This window comes from Ranitomeya imitator, chromosome 1, assembly GCF_032444005.1.
Source record: "Ranitomeya imitator isolate aRanImi1 chromosome 1, aRanImi1.pri, whole genome shotgun sequence".
In the NCBI taxonomy this organism is placed as follows: Eukaryota; Metazoa; Chordata; class Amphibia; order Anura; family Dendrobatidae; genus Ranitomeya; species Ranitomeya imitator.
The window spans coordinates 1,161,896,471-1,161,917,822 of NC_091282.1; the positions used below are offsets into that span (position 1 = coordinate 1,161,896,471).

At 47.3% G+C, this 21,352-nt stretch overlaps 1 protein-coding gene across 2 annotated transcripts in view; it reads right to left on the bottom strand.

Annotated features, from left to right (window-relative positions):
• Positions 1-555: 555 nt before the first annotated feature.
• TBC1D19 (TBC1 domain family member 19) overlaps positions 556-21,352 on the bottom strand; it is a 271,020-nt gene continuing 250,223 nt past the window's right edge. For both annotated transcript variants that reach the window (XM_069744638.1, XM_069744639.1), the window contains exons 20-21: positions 6,421-6,491; positions 556-973 (exon numbers count right to left, since the gene is read on the bottom strand). In XM_069744638.1, coding sequence (XP_069600739.1) covers positions 899-973; positions 6,421-6,491 — 146 coding nt within the window. In that variant the 3' untranslated portion in view covers positions 556-898. The remainder of the gene's footprint in view (positions 974-6,420; positions 6,492-21,352) is intronic.

Consider the following 21,352-nt stretch of genomic DNA (forward strand, 5'->3'; position numbering starts at 1 on the left):
CACACGGAGAGATCTACTACAGACCGTTGTGAGTACATTGCTTAGAATGGTCTTCCTGTGTCAACCAGGCTATTAAACGCTTACCGATCGGAAGCTGTTTAGTGCTGCCGGTCGGACCCTTACAACTAGCTAATCCATTACATTACTAAAGATTGGTGCCAGGGAATAATCATGGTGGAGACTGAGGACATGAGGTCCCAGTTCTTGCAATCTGTGGGAGTCCCAATGGTAGTCACCGTAACAGATTTTCACTTATCCAATTGATCATTTCTGTAATCCAGATTGTGCCTTCAATCATCTAAATATATTTCTACTATTTGGCATTGGTCACTATGTAATATATCACTTCAAACAATTTTTATGATAAATCTCCCCAATTTAAAATAGCAGGGGTCTTCAGAGAATCCTTTCTACTGGGCAAGGAGCAGCCTAGCCAAAGTGACAAGAGGAGCCACATGCTAAGCAAGAGATTTCATTTTCCGTAATGGCTCATCAGTAAATGTAGAGTTCTGTAGGTAAAGGCTCTTAATAGAATAAACATTTATTCTCCACTGAGGTGCTTTCAGTATTTAATAGGATTTTGGAAAATTATATGTCCAAACCACAAAACTATTGGTACAGTGTCACAAAGTGGAGAAGCTAGGATTTAACATGAGATCCTAGAGGTATCATGCTTTATTTACAGATCTGTTCAGTGCAACAAAAAGTGGAAATACTTGGTAAATATTGATTTTCCTAAACAAGCCTTCTTGCAGAGGATATGTTACTTGCTTGTAAAACTGCAATTGTGTATTCCCAAATTCAATGAGCCAGATATTTATGAGCAGAGTCTCGCTTTGGTTGTATATACTGCATAGCTCCTGGCTGATTCCTGTGGTATTGGACACTGGTGGGGAGATTAGGTGACAACTGCAAACAGAAAGATCTGGAGAAGAGGCATGACTTTCAGGGTTGATATATCCGCGAGGACAGCCTGGGGGTAAAAGGGAAAAAGAGTGAATTATTTGGAAAAGGTATGCCAGGCTCTCATACTGTTTTTATAATTTCATCGGTTTATGAATATTTAATCTTGAGAAAGTACTAGAGCTGAAGTACAGAGGTCACACTGTTGGCTGCAGCTTGGTGTTGATCAATGACTTAAAATAGTAGCATACATCATGTTCTGCCTTTCATTGTTACAATGTCCTGGTTACTTAACATATACGTATTTAACCTGTGGGTTTAACGTGAAAAAATGTGGAAAAGTTCACGAGACATGAATACTTTTCAAAGGCACTGTATATTTTATATTTTAACACACACACATATTTGGTAAATTCAAAAAAGTTCATTTTTTTCTCATTAATGTACACTCTGCACCCCATTTTGACTGAAACCCCACAGAAATGTTTGCAAATTTATTAAAAAAGAAAAACTGAAATATCACATGGTCGTACGTATTCAGACCCTTTGCTCAGTATTGAGTAGAAGCGCCTTTTGAGCTAGTGCAGCCATGAGTCTTCTTGGGAATGATGCAGCAAGTTTTTCACACCTGGATTTAGGGATCCTCTGCCATTCTTCCTTGCAGATCCTCTCCAGTTCCATCAGGTTGATTGGTGAATGTTGGTGGACAGCCATTTTCAGGTCTCTCCGGAGATGCTCAATTGGGTTTAGGTCAGGGCTCTGGCTGTGCTAGTCATGAATAGTCACAGAGTTGTCCTGAAACTACTCCTTTATTTTAGCTGTGTGGTTAGGGTCATTGTCTTGTTGGAAGGTGAACCTTCGGCCAAGTCTGAGGTCCCGAGCACTCTGGAAGAGGTTTTCATCCAGGATATCTCTGTACTTGGCCGCATTCATGTTTTCTTCAATGACGACCAGTCATCCTGTCTCTGCAGCTGAAAATACCCCCATAGCATGATGCTGCCACCACGTTTCACTGTTGGGATTATATTGGGCAGGTGATGAGCAGTGCCTAGTTTTCTCCACACATGCCGCTTAGAATTATCACCAAAAAGGTCTATCATCGTCTCATCAGACCAGAGAATCTTATTTCTCATAGTCTGGGAGTCCTTCATGAATTTTTTTTTTTTAGCAAACTCTATGCGGGCTTTCATATGTCTTTCACTGAGCAGAGGCTACTGTCAGGCCACTCTGCCGTAAAGGCCTGACTGGTGGGGGGCTGCAGTGATAATTGACTTTGTGGAACTTTCTCCCATCTCCCTACTACATCTCTGGAGCTCAGTCACAATGATCTTGGGGTTCTTCTTTACCTCTCTCACCAAGGCCCTTCTCCCACGATTGCTCAGTTTCGCTAGACGGCCAGGTCTAGGAAGACTTCTGGTAGTCCCAAACTTCTTCCATTTAAAGATTATGGAGACCACTGTGCTCTTAGGAACCTTGAGTACTGCAGAAATTCTGTTGTAACCATGGCCAGAGCTGTGCTTTGCCACAATTCTTATCTCTGAGCTCCTTGGCTATTTCTTTTGACCTCATGATTCTCATTTGGTCTGACATGCACTGTGAGCTGTGAGGTCTTATATAGATAGGTATGTGCCTTTACAAATAAAGTCCCATCAGTTTAATTAAACACAGCTGGACTCCAATGAAGGAGTAGAACCATCTCAAGGAGGATCACCAGGAAATGGACAGCATGTGACTTAAATATAAAGCCCTGAGCAAAGGGTCTGAATACTAATGACCATATGATATTTCAGTTTTTCTTTTTCATTAAATTTACAAAAATTTCCACATTTCAGTTCTTTTTCAGTCAAGATGGGGTGCAGAGTGTACATTAATGAGAAAAAAAATCAACTTTTTTGAATTTACCAAACGGCTGCAATGAAACAAAGAGTGAGAAATTTAAAGGGGTCTGAATACTTTCCGTACCCACTTTACATACATACATACATAAATACATACATACAGGAATGGCCGAAAGTGTTGGCACCTTTGAAATTGTTCCACAAAATGAAGTATTTCTCCCAGAAACATATTGCAATTACACATATTTGTGTAACGGGAATGGTGGAACCACTATGCCATGGTCCGAAGAGAACATGGAGAGGCGTTACTAGGTGAGCACATGAGTCTTCACTAGAGCCCCTGGTAGTGGGGTTAAGCTTGGCTCTTGATCAACACCAAGTGCTACTCTAGGACACACTACGGATGCACAGCAGCAGACCCCCAAAAGAACGGTCCAGAGGGAGGGACAGCAAATGCAGACAGGGACCATGGATACAGACGAGTCTGCCTGGTATACAGATAGGCACTGGCTGGTGGAGGCTGGTTCCGCATATATACAAATCAGCTGGTGTGGACTGGTCCAGCTGACATACAGATGAGCACTAGCAGGTGCGGACTGGACTGGTTGATATACATATGAGCACTGGCAGGTGCAGACAGGACCGGCTGATATTCAGATGATCCCTGTCAGGTGCAGATTGGACTGGCTGAAATGGAGATATACAAGAAAGTACAGGCAGACAGGTAGAGGACAGGTAGACTGACGGGTACTGGGGACCCAACAACTAACAAGTATGCTAAGGGCTAAGTGACCATGTTGATCAGGCACCTCCATGGTGGAGGTGCCTTAAATAGAAGATAGCTCAGGACACTTTAGGACAGCACATGCCACCCCTTTAAGAAAAAGGGAATGCACGCATGCCCCAAGCACAGTGCCCAGGAGATTTGTGAACCGTGCACGCACCTCGGGCAGCAGCAGCAGCAGACATAGAAGAAGGAGTAAGTGCGGGACTGGGACCGCGGCGGTGAGTAAGCTGCTGTCCCTACTGGGGAAGAGGGGCAGCATGAATGGATTCCGGCGCTACATTTTGTTATACACATGTTTATTTCCTTTGTTTAAATAAGAATAACACATTGCTATCATTCTCAACTTAATGTTTGGTTGCATACCCTGCGGAATAAATAACTCCAATCAAGCGCTTCCTATAACCACCAAGTTTCTTAGGCTAGGGTCACATTGCGTTAGTGCAATCCGTTTAGCACTAGCGGATTGCGCTAACGCAATGTTTTTTATGGGGCCGCGTTCGGGGTCGCGGTAACGTCCCCGCTCTCGCAGATCCCTGATCTGCGAGAGCGGGGAACGGACCGCGGGCGTGCCTCGGACGCTGCAAGCAGCGTCCGCGGCGCGCCAGGAATCTCCGGCGCGTCGCTAGCGCGTGCCGAACATGGCACGCGCTAGTGTAGCGCGTTCCCATTAGAGTGAATGGGCGAGTTAACGGCCGCGTTGCACGGCGTTAATTTCGCCGTGCAACGCTGTCCGTTTAACGCGGTCCCATAACGCAATGGGAACCCAGCCTATACCAAACTGCTCCAGGTCTCTCAAATTTCAAGGGTGCCTTCTCCCAACAGCAATTTTAAGATCTCTCCACAGGTATTCAATGGGACTTAGGTTTGAACTCATTGCTGTCCATTTCAGAACTCTCCAGCGCTTTGTTTCCATGCATTTCTGGGTGCTTCTTGAAGTATATTTTGGGTTATTGTTCTGCGGGAAGACCCATGACCTAGGATGCAATCCCAGCTTTCTGACACTGGGCTCTACATTGTGACCTAAAAACCTTTGGTTATCTTCAGATTTCATCATGCCTTGCGCACAGTGAAGGCATCCAGTGTTAGAGGCAGCAAAACAACTCCAAACATTTTAGTACCTATACTAAAATATGGTGGAGGTTCAATGGTCTTTTCTCTGAGGGTCTCATTCTATTTTCTGTATACAGTAGAATGATGTGCTTTACCAAAAAGCTCTATCCTGGTCTCATCAGTCCACGAGACGCTTTCCCAGGAGGATTTTAGCTTACTCACGTACACGTTGGCAAACTGCAGTCTAGCATTTTTATGTCTCTGGGTTTTTTTGTATTGTTCAAATACACACAAAAGAAATAAACATGTGTATAACAAAACATGTGCAATTGCAATAACGTTCTGGCAGAAATACTTAATTTTATGGAACAATTTCGGCCATGACTGTGTATATATACACAGTGGCACAGTGGTTAAGACTATTGCTTAAGGGGACACTGTCACCTGAATTTGGAGGGAACAATCTTCAGCCATGGAGGCGGGGTTTTGGGGTTTTTGATTCACCCTTTCCATACCCGCTAGCTGCATGCTGGCTGCAATATTGGATTGAAGTTCATTCTCTGTCCTCCATAGTACATGCCTGCACAAGGTAATCTTGCCTTGCACAGGCGTGTACTATGGAGGACAGAGAATGAACTTCAATCCAATATTGCAGCCAGCATGCAGCCAGCGGGTAAGGAAAGGGTGAATCAAAAACCCAAAAACCCCGCCTCCATGGCTGAAGATTGTTCCCTCCAAATTCAGGTGACAGTGTCCGTTTAATCTAATGGTTTCCTAGGATCAAATCCAGCCATGAGGTTTGTATGTTCTCCTTGTGTTTCATGTGAATTTATGTTCTGAGCCTTGTTACAGACAGCGAGTGATGACATGTGTAATGCACTGACATATATGATGGCTCTATGTAACCAAAATAAATAATAACAATAATGCCGCCACCATTAATGACTGTAAACAAATTCATTTTATGTATTCTAACATGCAGACTAGAGCAGGTGCTCCAGCCATAGTTTCTGCTATGACTGTTCCTAGCGGCACCAGAAAAATCCAAGCAATGTTGTTCGACCACCAAGTAAGTTGGCAATCGCCTCAGTGATCTAGTGGTCTAAAAACTGATCTCTTTATAGTGCAGACTTGTATCTTACAACTTCATAAATGAGTGTAAAAACCTAGGTATGTCAATGCAAATGATTCCTCCCACAGACGACTAAGGAAGTGTATTTTATCTTGGCCTTTAGACACGCTGCAAATACAGATGGTATCATGAGGGTTTAACAGGTCTAAAATTTCAACTTGGGGCTAAAAATAAAGGCACATTATGAATCCTGTGCCTACATCGTAAGCAATATTCATTTAACAGCTAATTCTCCAGTCTGGCAATGTGACTCATTACGGCACTTGCTTCCTAGCTGAACTACAGCTTCTCCTTAAAAAAAAAAAAACATTAAAAAAAAAATATAGAATTATGAAATAATTGTACAAAATAGTAATAAAATTTAAAGGAAAATATAAAAGTATGTTGGGTGTAAAAGTAATAAAAAAAAAGACTATCTGTAACATAATAATGAGAATGCAAATATAAAATTACAATTAGGTAAACTAATTAAAAAAGGTATAGAAAAATTAGACGGAACTTTGGTTCAAAGGAAAGACAAGCGGCAAGCCGTACAATCCAAGTCACGTCAACGGGTATAGGCCATTGCATGTGGCTACAGCTTCATTTTAGCAGGAATTTAGGCAGAGGGGCTTGCATTTCTTGAGAAGGAACATGGGAAGCTTAAGTTACTTTGGTTGGCAGTGGGTCAGGAACTATTTCGATCTCATCAGAGCGTAACTTATCCTTACTTCAGCAGCAGCCAGTGATGTCACCTCCATCAGGTTCATTGCTCGGAAGGCAAACACAGCAGCTGCCAGGACTGGAAAAGAATGCAAAATATTTCAACTGCTGACCTACTAATTATCATCATGAATAATCTGTCATTCCTGCGTCACACGTGTACTCATACAATGCCACATACACACGCCCCGAGCACGATCAATGCAATACAGTAGAGTAAATACTGCACAGTCAAGTCCCAAGACTGCAAGACTCCAATCCACTGCATTGCAATTGTGGGAGTTGTAGTTCAATCATAGAGATGATACAATAATATTCAGTTTTCTGCTACATTGAAAACCGGAAATTTCGGTTTACATCTGTTCTACACAAAAAATCACAACGTTCTTCATTTTTATGCCACTCGCAACACTTTTAATAAAGTGAATGAAGCTAGAGGGAGGGAGGGATGGGGGCATCCACTGATGGACATAGTTAACATACTGGGGCTGATTTTATTTTTGGCTTTTGTCAAAAACTGCTTTACAAGCTTTGCTCCACAAATATGTGTTCTACATGTGTTTTTCAACACGCTTGACATGAGTATATGGTATGGCCAAAAGGAGACATAGCTAGATAGGAAAGGGAATGTGACCAAAATTGAGATCTTGTGCACCAAAATAAGACAACTAACGGTTGATGTAAACTAAGACCCAATTTATCAAAGCAAGTTTACCAGAATTCAAGAATAAATCGCTTTGAAAAGTCGCAAAAATTTTGTGATTTTTGACTGTTTAATGCCAGTTTCTACTAGTTCCGCCAAAATGGGCAGATCTGATGTGGGACACCACAGCTCATCTAATTCATCAAGAGCTGTGGTTTTCATCACGCCAGAGATGACACCCCTTGTGACACGCTACTGATTCATTACGAGGCGAGCGCCTCTTAATAAACCAGGAGCTGGAGTGTCTCCAACACACCTCCTCATCAAGACAGGAGACAGGACAGAAAATAGCTGGTCTTCATGAATCGGGGCGTAATACTATACAGTATAAATATGCATCTGATTTGTAAACCTTCACTAGCCACTTTGATAAATTTGGAACAAATTAAAGGGGGTGACCAGGCTTGAGGTTAAAGTCTGCTATCACACTATGTGGACTTTTGAATACTGACAGCGAGCGCACTGCAAGAATTCTCTAGTACAGGAAGCAATTTGCATACTTCTGGCCATACCACGGCTAGACAAGCTCGGCCTAGCTCCACTGACTTTTATTCAGTGAGGCCGTGCACGTCTAATCGACACGTGACCGAATGTATGCAAATCGCATACTTACGACCACATGACCGTCTGCTCCCGACACCAGCCCCGGAGAATCCTCAAAGTGTGCAGTGAGCGCAATGTGAGGATTCACAAGTCTGCAGTCATTTCAGATTTGTACCCTAAGACCAGACAACCTCTTTACGACTGCCTAGTATAAGTTTACCCTCTCTAACGCTTAGGACAGGATTAATAAATGTTCCCTATTGTAAGCCACAACAATCCTTATCCATTAACAATTTCAACTACTCAGATGGCTTTGTTGATTGAAAAATCAAAAGTTATGATACATACATACATAGATGGAAAAACTGAAGCAACAAATGAAAATAGCCGCCTCTATATTTGTACAACCCGTCTTTTTTTTTTTTTACTTCAGGTTGGAAAGTTTGCAATGTATTGGGTTAGTAGAATATTATGCTGCCTGTATAACTTTACATGTAGATACAAATTAATTTGAAACAATCCAAATAAAGGAAACGTTATAGATATAAGCAACAATAAAATATCAAAATATCAAGTAAATGGTTGGTTTGTGTCCTCCGAGGGTCTAATGCCACACGTTGAAAGCTAAACAAATGCAGGAACTGTATAAAAGTCCTACAATTAGGAAAAACTGTCAACTTTGGAAAAACATTTTTCTACCTCCTCTAGGGCCAACTCTGAAAACTGCATCCCTTCCATGAATATCAACATATCAAGTAAGATCAGTTACAGTGATTAAAATAAAGGTCTCCACTTTCAGACATTCCATCGCTGAGTCCAACACCAACATCTTCCACAATTAACTTGAGTCCGCCTACCATGTGATAGTACTAAAATCCTCATTTATACTTGCTTGTATAATAGTTCTGTTTACATCAACCGCTTACCTTTCTACATATATGATGCTCTTTCCATTTTTATGGATCGTCCTCAATTTAGCAGAAAAAAGTGGAAAGAGAATCATTAGTGTGGATGAGAGCCACCTTATGTTCGATAGGATTTATAATGTGAACGTAATCCTAACATATTTTTATTCCAAAGTACCAATAATTCCAGTGTGCTGTATATGTGAAGATGGTGTACATACTTATAAATACAGGTACAATAACACAATTACAGAGACAGACTGGTCAGAGGGGAAGAAGACTCTGCCTAATGGATTGCATCTACAAGGTACTGGGGAAAGAAAGGAGGTCGGGGGGATTGGACCAGCTCTGGTGGTACTGAGGTGGCAGCAGGGTTATTGCACGTTGTAGCCTTTCCTGAAGAGATACAGTAAGCTTTTAGGTTGTGCCTGAAGGTTTCCATTGTGGAAGATGACTTTAGAGAATGAGTTCTAGAGTATAGGGGATGCTCGGGAAAACCTTGGAGATGGTTATGTGAGGAGCATGCAAGGGTGGATGAAAGAAGATGTTGTGAGGTTCTGGAAATTACATTTGAGGAGGTATGTGAGGGATAGGTCAAAGATGTAGGGATGGAGACAGATTATGGACAACCCTTTATTGTTATTGAAAATAATGTCATTAGCTGTGGACTGCTCATTTTCGACTTTGGTCCTCGTTTTTACACTTACTGGAGGGTACATTTACTTGTATGTTCCATTTTCAAATCTGTATCATGTCATCTGTTTAAAAAATTTTAATCATAGGGTTATATCCAAGGGTATTATGTGGTGAGAATAAAAATAGTTAATGAAAAAAAAATACCGTATATACTCATGTATAAGCCGAGAATTTCAGAAATTTTTTTGTGCTGAAAACGCCCCCCTCGGCTTATACACGAGTCATTGTCCAGAAAGCCGGTAGGGGAAGGGGGTGCGGCGGAGCAGCCGGCTAACAGAAGACATCATACTCACCCTTCTCGCGCCATCGCTGATTCTCTACATACCAGGACAGCGACAGGGGGAGCCACGTATAGCAGGACAGGACAGGGGGAGCCACACATACCAGGACAGGGATGAGGGGGAGCCACACATACCAGGACAGGACAGGGGGAGCCACACATACCAGGACAGGGATGAGGGGGAGCCACACATACCAGGACAGGACAGGGGGAGCCACACATACCAGGACAGGGATGAGGGGGAGCCACACATACCAGGACAGGACAGGGGGAGCCACACATACCAGGACAGGGATGAGGGGGAGCCACACATACCAGGACAGGACAGGGGGAGCCACACATACCAGGACAGGGATGAGGGGGAACCACACATACCAGGACAGGGATGAGGGGGAGCCACACATACAAGGACAGGGATGAGGGGGAGCCACACATACCAGGACAGGACAGGGGGAGCCACACATACCAGGACAGGGATGAGGGGGAGCCACACATACCAGGACAGGGATGAGGGGGAGCCACACATACCAGGACAGGGATGAGGGGGAGCCACACATACCAGGACAGGGATGAGGGGGAGCCACACATACCAGGACAGGACAGGGGGAGCCACACATACCAGGACAGGGATGAGGGGGAGCCACACATACCAGGACAGGGATGAGGGGGAGCCACACATACCAGGACAGGGATGAGGGGGAGCCACACATACCAGGACAGGACAGGGGGAGCCACACATACCAGGACAGGGATGAGGGGGAGCCACACATACCAGGGCAGGGATGAGGGGGAGCCACACATACCAGGACAGGACAGAGGGAGCCACACATACCAGGACAGGGATGATGGGGGAGCCACACATACCAGGACAGGACAGAGGGAGCCACACATACCAGGACAGGGATGAGGGGAAGCCACACATACCAGGACAGGGATGAGGGGGAGCCACACATACCAGGACAGGGATGAGGGGGAGCCACACATACCAGGACAGGGATGAGGGGGAGCCACACATACCAGGACAGGGATGAGGGGGAGCCACACATACCAGGACAGGGCAGGGGGAGCCACACATACCAGGACAGGGATGAGGGGGAGCCACACATACCAGGACAGGACAGGGGGAGCCACACATACCAGGACAGGGATGAGGGGGAACCACACATACCAGGACAGGGATGAGGGGGAGCCACACATACAAGGACAGGGATGAGGGGGAGCCACACATACCAGGACAGGACAGGGTGAGCCACACATACCAGGACAGGGATGAGGGGGAGCCACACATACCAGGACAGGACAGGGTGAGCCACACATACCTGGACAGGGATGAGGGGGAGCCACACATACCAGGACAGGGATGAGGGGGAGCCACACATACCAGGACAGGGATGAGGGGGAGCCACACATACCAGGACAGGACAGGGGGAGCCACACATACCAGGACAGGGATGAGGGGGAGCCACACATACCAGGACAGGGATGAGGGGGAGCCACACATACCAGGACAGGGATGAGGGGGAGCCACACATACCAGGACAGGACAGGGGGAGCCACACATACCAGGACAGGGATGAGGGGGAGCCACACATACCAGGACAGGGATGAGGGGGAGCCACACATACCAGGACAGGGATGAGGGGGAGCCACGCATACCAGGACAGGACAGAGGGAGCCACACATACCAGGACAGGGATGATGGGGGAGCCACACATACCAGGACAGGACAGAGGGAGCCACACATACCAGGACAGGGATGAGGGGAAGCCACACATACCAGGACAGGGATGAGGGGGAGCCACACATACCAGGACAGGGATGAGGGGGAGCCACACATACCAGGACAGGGATGAGGGGGAGCCACACATACCAGGACAGGGATGAGGGGGAGCCACACATACCAGGACAGGGATGAGGGGGAGCCACACATACCAGGACAGGACAGAGGGAGCCACACATACCAGGACAGGGATGAGGGGGAGCCACACATACCAGGACAGGAGAGAGGGAGCCACACATACCAGGACAGGGATGAGGGGGAGCCACACATACCAGGACAGGACAGAGGGAGCCACACATACCAGGACAGGGATGAGGGAGAGCCACGCATACCAGGACAGGGATGAGGGGGAGCCACACATACCAGGACAGGACAGGGGGAGCCACACATACCAGGACAGGGATGAGGGGGAGCCACACATACCAGGACAGGGATGAGGGGGAGCCACGCATACCAGGACAGGACAGGGGGAGCCACACATACCAGGACAGGGATGATGGAGCCACACATACCAGGACAGGGATGAGGGGGAGCCGCACATACCAGGACAGGACAGGGGGAGCCACACATACCAGGACAGGGATGAGGGGACAATGCATACTCGGCTTATACTCGAGTCAATAAGCTTAACCAGTTTTCCGTGGCAAAATTAGGTGCCTCAGCTTATACTCAGGTCGGCTTACACTTGAGTATATACGGTAAAATGAAAAATATGTAGTTACATTTAATTTGCTGGAAAAATCAGTCACATACAAAAACCCCACGGTCTTAGAATTTGCTTTCCAACTACCCTTCTTTTCCTGAGATTCTATCATCCCGCATTTACCGCTGCATCATTAACATATAAAACCAGTCCTAAGTCCTTACATTAGCACAGCTATATTGGAGAGAAACAAGGCAATCAAGCAATTGCTCGGTCTAATAGAAGCAGTAGCATTGCTGATGCTTCTATCCACTACATAGCTTTTCTATCTACTCATCAGAACCAGTTAGATGTCACTGCAGACAGGGTAGCTAAGCCTCACACTGTTAAAGGACAGTAGCCATTAAATTGCTATTCTGGATGTCTAGCAAATAAAAAGTATTTTTTGAACAGTTCATAAAGATGACCAAAATTTAAAAAGAGGCATACTTACTAGTGATGAGTGATCGTGCTTGGATAAGCTGTTATCTTGCTATCTCACCATGCTCAGGTGCTAACAGAGTGTGTTCAGTGTGCTCGAATAATATGTTTGAGCCCTATGTGGGGACTCGAGCATATTATTTGAGCATGCTCAGATAACACCTTATCCGAGCATGTTCGCTCATCCCTAATACTTACCTCACCAATACCATCGCTCCTGCTCCAACACTGCCGGGTATCCCCTCAGTCCCAGCTTCTTACTGTAGTGATGACATTCAGATAATGGGACTTATAATCAACCCCAAAGATCACTGGCAGTAGTGGGTCAACCCATTTAACTCCAGTGTTAGCGGAGGAAAATAACTTCCACATATGTAACTGGCAAAGAGGGTGGGGGGATGCATGCCGCAGTTTAGAAACTTCAGCCTGGATCAACTGACACAATCTGTACTAAAAAATGTAATGTAATGCCAGTTATATCAAGTTAAAAGCACACTATATAGACAAAAGTACCGGGACACCTACAGAACCATCTATGACCTCCCATTCTAAATGCATAGACATTAATATGGAGTTGGTTTCCCTTTTCCAGCTATAACAGCTTCTGCTCTTCTAGGAAGGATTTCTACAAGATTTTGGAGGGTGTCTGCAAGAATTTTTGCCCCTTAATCCTGTTAGGATTGCTACTTCCAAAAGGTGGCACTAGAGTCCTAGTCCTCTTCCTCTCTGAAGAGACAATTTGCCCCTTAATTTAGAAGAGAATTTGTGGGATCAGATACTGAATATGGAGGAGGGATGTCTGGAGGAGCCTGGTTGCAACCTTCATTCTAGTTCATACCAAAGATGTTCAATGGGGTTGAAATCAGGGCTCTGACCCAACTCCTCCTATCATGCCATCATGGGCCTTGCTTGTTGCAGCGGGACACAGTCATGAAAAACAGAAAAGGGCCTTCCCCAAACCGTCCCCGCATAGTTGGGAGCATACAAGTGTCCAAAAGTTCTTGTTCTGCTGAAGCATTAAGATTGCCCTTCACTGGAACGAAGGGACCTCAGTTGACCCTTGAAAAACAACCCAATAGCATTATCCCTGTTTCTTTACCGCTGGCACAATGCAGTCAGGCAGATAACGTTCTCCTGGCATTCGTCAGACCCAGACTCATCCATCAGATGCCAGATAGAGAAGCAGGATTTTTTTTTAATCCAAAGAGCGCCCTGGTGCTGCCTTTACATCTCTCCATCACACTATACATTGTGCTTAGTGATGTAACGCTTTCATGCAGCTGCTCGGCCATGGAAACCAATGCTATGAAGATCCCGGTGAACGCAGTTTTTGTGCTGATGTTAAAGGGAACCTGTTACCAGGTTTTCCCAACATGAAGGACGGCCACCACCATTAAAGCTTCATTTACAGCATAGTATAAATCTGGAAAAACTTCCCCAACCCTCTCTACAGGCCAAAACACACCTTTTATTATTGTCACAGACCGTACAGTTCAGTCCGATCGGCTTCTGGCGACAGGTTCCCTTTAATGCCAGAAGAGGTTTGGACTCTGCAGTTATGGGATCAGTAGGGTGCTGGTGACATTTCTGCCCTCTGCTCCTCAGCATTCAGTGACCCCGCTCTGTAACTTTGTGTGGTCTCGACTTCGTGGCTGAGATAATGCGGTTCCTTCCACTACTCAATAATATCACTCACAGGTGATGGGTGAAGATTTAGGTAAAAAGAAATCTCATGAACGGACATGTTACACCAGTGGCTCTTATTACAGGACTGTGCTGGTATCACTGAGCTCTGCACCACCAGACACTCTTTCACGAATATTAGTAAAAGCAGACTGCATGGCGAGGGGCCGGAGGTTACTCACCAGGGGGGCTGGAGGTTATACACAGGGGGGAGGGTGGAGGTTATACACCGGGGGGGGCGAGGGGCTGGAGGTTGCTCACCGGGGGACGAGGGGCTGGAGGTGTCTCACCGGGGGACGAGGGGCTGGAGGTGTCTCACCGGGGGACGAGGGGCTGGAGGTGTCTCACCGGGGGACGAGGGGCTGGAGGTTACTCACCGGGGGGGCAAGGGGCTGGAGGTTATTCACCGGGGGGCAAGGGGCTGGAGGTTACTCACCAGGGGGAGGGTGGAGGTTATACACCGGGGGGGCGAGGGGCTGGAGGTCATACACCGGGGGGGGAGGGGGCTGGAGGTTATACACAAGGGGGAGGGTGGAGGTTATACACCGAGGGCGGCGAGCGGCTGGTGGTTATTCACCGGGGGCGAGGGGCTGGAGGTTACTCACCGGGGGGCGAGGGGCCGAGGGTTACTCACCGGGGGGCAAGGGGCTGGAGGTTACTCACCGGGGGGCAAGAAGCTGGAGGTTACTCACCGGGGGGAGGTTAAACACCGGGGGGGCGTGGGGCTGGAGGTTACTTACCAGGGGGGCAAGGGGCCGGAGGTTACTCACCGGGGGGGGGGGCTGGAGGTTATACACAGGGGGAGGGTGGAGGTTATACAGCGGGGGGGGCGAGGGGCTGGTGGTTACTCACCGGGGGACGAGGGGCTGGAGGTTACTCACCGGGGGGGGGGGCTGGAGGTTATACACAGGGGGAGGGTGGAGGTTATACAGCGGGGGGGGCGAGGGGCTGGTGGTTACTCACCGGGGGACGAGGGGCTGGAGGTTACTCACCGGGGGACGAGGGGCTGGAGGTTACTCACCGGGGGGCAAGGGGCTGGAGGTTATTCACCGGGGGGCAAGGGGCTGGAGGTTACTCACCAGGGGGAGGGTGGAGGTTATACACCGGGGGGGGCGAGGGGCTGGAGGTCATACACCGGGGGGGGGGGGCTGGAGGTTATACACAAGGGGGAGGGTGGAGGTTATACACCGAGGGCGGCGAGCGGCTGGTGGTTATTCACCGGGGGCGAGGGGCTGGAGGTTACTCACTGGGGGGCGAGGGGCCGGAGGTTACTCACCGGGGGGCAAGGGGCTGGAGGTTACTCACCGGGGGGCAAGAAGCTGGAGGTTACTCACCGGGGGGAGGTTAAACACCGGGGGGGGCGTGGGGCTGGAGGTTACTCACCAGGGGGGCAAGGGGCCGGAGGTTACTCACCGGGGGGGCTGGAGGTTATACACAGGGGGAGGGTGGAGGTTATACAGCGGGGGGGGGGGGGCGAGGGGCTGGTGGTTACTCACCGGGGGACGAGGGGCTGGAGGTTACTCACCGGGGGACGAGGGGCTGGAGGTTACTCACCGGGGACGAGGGGCTGGAGGTTACTCACCGGGGGGCAAGGGGCTGGAGGTTACTCACCAGGGGCAAGGGGCTGGAGGTTACTCACTTGGGGGAGGTTAAACACCGGGGGGGCGAGGGGCTGGAGGTTATACACGGGGGGAGGGGGGGAGGTTATACACCGAGGGGGGGGGGAGGGGCTGGTGGTTATTCACCGGGGGCGAGGGGCTGGAGGTTACTCGCCGGGGGGCGAGGGGCTGGAGGTTACTCGCCGGGGGGCGAGGGGCTGGAGGTTACTCACTGGGGGGCGAGGGGCTGGAGGTTACTCATCGGGGGGGAGGGGGGAGGTTATACACCGGAGGGGTGAGGGGCTGGAGGTTATACACCGGGGGAGCTGGAGATTATACGCAGGGGGGAGGGTGGACGTTATACACCGAGGGGGGGCAAGGGGCTGGTGGTTATTCACCGGGGGCGAGGGGCTGGTGGTTACTCACCGGGAGCGAGGGGCTGGAGGTTACTCACCAAGGGGGCAAAGGGCTGGAGGTTATACACAGAGGGAGAGAGCGGAGGTTATCTACGGGGGGGGTCGGAGGTTAAACACCTGTGCGAATGGGACTGAATGAGAATCCTGATTAGGAAGTCTGTCCCTAAACTTTTCTCCATACAGTATAGCTAGTTGTTGTGTTGGTTAAAAGATCCACTTACAAGACGTGCAGTTGTGGCTGCATACAAATAACATTTTCTTGTTGAAAGCTACATGGTAAAATAAACTTTATCATATAGTGTGGGTATAAATGGGGGAAATATTATCTAGTCCGAGAGACATTGGATCACTTTGATATCAGTCTGAATACAATGAGGTACGGATGGTGTCACCTACAATCAAATATCACTGGAGTGGACGGTTTCAAAAAGTGACAAAAAGAAAGCAGAAAAAGATTCCAGAAACACACAGGACCCAGAGGAAAGGCAAACAGTGAGTCCTGTACAGGTCACACCGCTACGATCTGGAGGGATCATTCATACACCAGCTCCGGCTGACCCCACATGCGGAAGTCAGGGGGCCAGCTTACACCAACCAGATATGGAAGGAACAATTCTGTAACGGAGGTAAGGGTTCATGTTTTACCTCTACTTCTGGGAATTACTTCAGCATAACTGGAAAAATGAAACAACGCCCCATGTGGCTAAAGAAGTAGGAAAAGTGACCGCAAACAGTACAGTATAGGACAGCATCCAGGAGCCGCCATGAATGTGACTCTCTACAGCTGTTGCAAACTTTCAACTCACAGAGCAAGGCCGTCAGAGCATGCTGAGAATTGTAGTTTTCTAACAGCAAGATGTTTTCCAAAGCACTAATACAAAGAAACGATCCACAGTCATTTTATCTCTTCAAAACCGTTTGCTTCAGCGGTTTATAAGCTTTTAGTTAAGTGGGCTATTTATTGCCTTAAAAAATGAAGATATAGACTGATGGACTATATTGGGAATAGGACCCTCATGTGTGACCCTGGTGGGTCAGTGTAGCTTATATACTACAATGAAATAATCACTTGGGGGGGGGGGGGAGGTCTTCAAAAAACTGGTGATTTATACATTAGTGCTGATCCAGAGTCTGCTGGAGTAAGATGCACCACACTTGGCTCATATTTCAGCTGCTCATGTGCCGGCATGAGATTATATCCTCCCGTCACGGACTAAAGTACACTGCTCAAAAAAAATAAAGGGAACACTAAAATACCACATCCTAAATATCTCTGAATTAAATATTCTAGTTGCAAATTGTTATTCATTGCATAGTGGAATGTGTTCATAACAATAAAACATAACAATTATCAATGTAAATCAAAATTAATATCCCATGGAGGTCTGGATTTGGAATGATGCTCAAAATCAAAGTGGAAAATCAAATTACAGGCTGATCCAACTTCAGTGGAAATGACTCATGACAGGGAAAAATTCTCAGTATTGTGTGTGGTCTCCACGTGCCTGTATGACCTCCCTACAACGCCTGGGCATGCTCCTGATGAGGCAGCAGATGGTCTCCTGAGGAATCTCCTCCCAGACCTGGATTAAGGCATCCGCCAACTCCTGGACAGACTGTGGTGCAATGTGATGTTGGTGGATGGAGCGAGACATGATGTCCCAGATTTGCTCAATCGGATTCAGGTCCGGAGAACGGGAGGGCCAATCCATAGCTTCAATGCCTTTATCTTGCAGGAACTGCTGACTCACTCCAGACACATGAGGTCTGGTATTATCCGGCATTAAGAGGAACCCACGGCCACCCGCACCAGCATATGGTCTCACAAGGGGTCTGAGGATTTCATCTCGGTACCTAATGGCAGTCAGGCTACCTCTGGCGAGCACATGGTGGGCTGTTCGACCCTCCAAAGAAATGCCACCCCAAACCATTACTGACCCACTGCCAAACCGGTCATGCTGAAGGATGTTGCAGGCAGCAAATCGCTCTCCATGGCATCTCCAGACTCTGTCACGTCTGTCAAATATGCTCAGTGTGAACGTGCTTTCATCTGTGAAGAGCACAGAGCGCTAGTGGCGAATTTGCCAGTCCTGGTGTTCTGTGGCAAATGCCAAGCATCCTGCATGGTGTTGGGTTGTGAGAACAACCCACATCTGTGGATGTCGGGCCCTCAGACGATCCTCATGGAGTCGGTTTTTAACCGTTTGTGCAGACACATGCACATTTGTGGCCTGCTGGAGGTAATTTGCAGGGCTCTGTTCCTCCTTACACAAAGGTGGAGGTAGCGGTCCTGATGCTGGGTTGTTGCCCTCCTACGGCCCCCTCCACGTCTCCTGGTGTACTGGCCTGTCTCCTGGTAGCGCCTCCAGCCTCTGGACACTATGCTGACAGACACAGCAAACCTTCTTGCCACAGCTCGCATTGATGTGCCATCCTGGATGAGCTGCACTACCTGAGCCACTTGTGTTGGTTGTAGAGTCCGTCTCACGCTACCACAAGTGTGAAAGCACAACCAACATTCAAGTGACCAAAACATCAGCCAGAAAGCATTGGTACTGAGATGTGGTCTGTGGTCCCCACCTGCAGAACCACTCCTTTATTGAGGGTGTCTTGATAAATGCCAATAATTTCCATCTGTTGTCTATTCCGTTTGCACAACAGCATGTGAAATTGATTGTCAAACAGTGTTGCTTCCTAAGTGGACAGTTTGATTTCACAGAAGTTTGATTTACTTTGAGTAATATTCTGTTGTTTAAGTGTTCCCTTTATTTTTTTGAGCAGTGTATAATTCTGCTATCTATAATTCATGTCACTTTTGTGGTGTCAATTATAGCGAGTCTGTCGATTGTGCTTGGCCAAGTCACTGCTTCAAAAAGTAAAAACTTAAGAATTTTGGTTTTCCTGGAAGAGACAATGGTTGGAAGGAATATACGCTGCATTCTCGCTGCGTTCTGGTGAGGAAGATATGGTGTTCAACAAAGAGCAGTTTTATTAATTTACACGTTTTAGAGTTGAACAAACTCCATCAGGGAAAAAAACACAATGCTGGGGAAGAGAAACATTTGTCTGAAGGCAGTAAATAATGCTCACCACAAGTCTGCTTTTATTATCCTGCAATGATCATATTTCAAACACCAAAAATGACCACTGCAGCTAATCACTAACCTCAGCAGTGCTGTGCTTTTCACCCCACCATCACTGCAGGTGCTAGTGATGGGTTAGATGACATGTAACCACTAAAAAGAAATTGATAGGGATCGCTGGAGAGGTGGTACAAGTGTGAAAGGGAATTCATCAGGTAAATAATCGTAGTTTCAATAATTTTGGCCATTTATGGTCAATTCCCAGTTACACACTGGCTTGATGTACATTATAAATCTGAACTCATGCACTTCACATTACAAAAAAATGACCAGAACCTGATAACAGAATAAAGTGTGAACAGGTGCGAGCTGCTATGACCGCACAATACACAAACAAAAGAATACAGCCGCCTTTATAAGCGCTAATATGTATGCAAACTGTTATGACCTGGTGGTTAAGAGGCCACACTGAAATGACCTGGTGGCTAAAACGCAACATGGAACGAGCTCTGAGAAGGTGGTATCTCTACTGACCGCAGTCCCTAATCCTAACAACACAACTAGAAATAGCTGTGGGATGTTCCTGACACTCCCTAGACACCTCGTCACAGCCTCAGATATAACTACCCCTAAAGAAGAAATCCACATGGAGAGAAGTAGAACCGGAGAATAGAAGCCGCGCAGACCACAATAAAGGTATCAGAGTTACACACACACTCTGTGTGTGTAACTCTGATACCTTTATTGTGGTCTGCGCGGCTTCTATTCTCCGGTTCTACTTCTCTCCATGTGGATTTGTTCTGCTTGCCGGGAGCTTGCTGCGACCATACGTGCTGATCCAAGGGAGTTGTGACCTGTCACAACCAGACCAGGTGAGTCTGTTTTGTGGGGGTCCACGTGATTGCGACACCTGAAGGTATTACTCTATGTGCGCTTCTTTTTCTTGTTTTTAGATACCCCTAAAGAAGGAAATAGAAAGCTATCTTGCCTCAGAGAAACCCCCAAAAGGAAAGATAGCCCCCCACAAATATTGACTGTGAAAGGAGAGGGAAATGACGAACACAGAAATGAAATTAGATTTCAGCAAAGGGAGGCCAAAACTAAACTAGATAGACAGAGAGCAAAGGATACTGTGCGGTCAGTATTAAAAACTACAAAATCCACGCAGAGTTTACAAAAATGAACTCCACACCGACTCACGGTGTGGAGGGGCAAATCTGCTTTCCCAGAGCTTCCAGCTAGCCTGAATAAGACATAGTGACAAGCTGGACAAAAGAGACAAAATGCAAAGCAATAAAGTCCAAGCAAATAGACAAACAAAACTAGCAAAACTTATCTTTTGCAGACAAGGACTGGCCATATGAGAAATCCAAGGGAAGAATCAAATCCAACCAAGAACATTGACAGCAGGCATGGACTAAAGCCCAGAGCAGGTTTAAATAACAACCCCAGGCAAGGCGATTAGTGAAGGCAGCTGCCACAGCTACCTAATGGAGCAGCAGTTCCACTTGAAACCACCAGAGGGAGCCCAAGGGCAGAACTCGCAAAAATACCATTAGCAACCACAGGAGGGAGCTCCAGAACGGAACTCACAACAGTACCCCCCCCTTGAGGAGGGGTCACCGAACCCTCACCAGAGCTCCCAGGCCGATCAGGACAAGCCAAATGGAAAGCATGAACCAAATCGGGAGCATGAACATCGGAGGCAATAACCCAAGAATTATCCTCCTGGCCATAACCCTTCCACTTGACCAGATACTGAAGCTTCCGCCTCGAAAAATGAGAATCCAAAATCTTCTCTACCACATATTCCAATTCCCCCTCAACCAACACCGGAGCAGGAGGATCAACGGAGGGAACCATAGGTACCACATATCTCCGCAACAAGGATCTATGGAACACATTATGAATGGAAAAGGAAGCTGGAAGGGCCAAACGAAAAGACACTGGATTGATAATTTCCGAAATCTTATAAGGCCCAATAAAGCGAGGCTTGAACTTAGGGGAAGAAACCTTTATAGGAACATGACGAGAAGACAACCAGACCAAATCCCCAACACGAAGCCGGGGACCAACACACTGACGACGGTTAGCAAAACGCTGAGCCTTCTCCCGAGACGTCAAATTGTC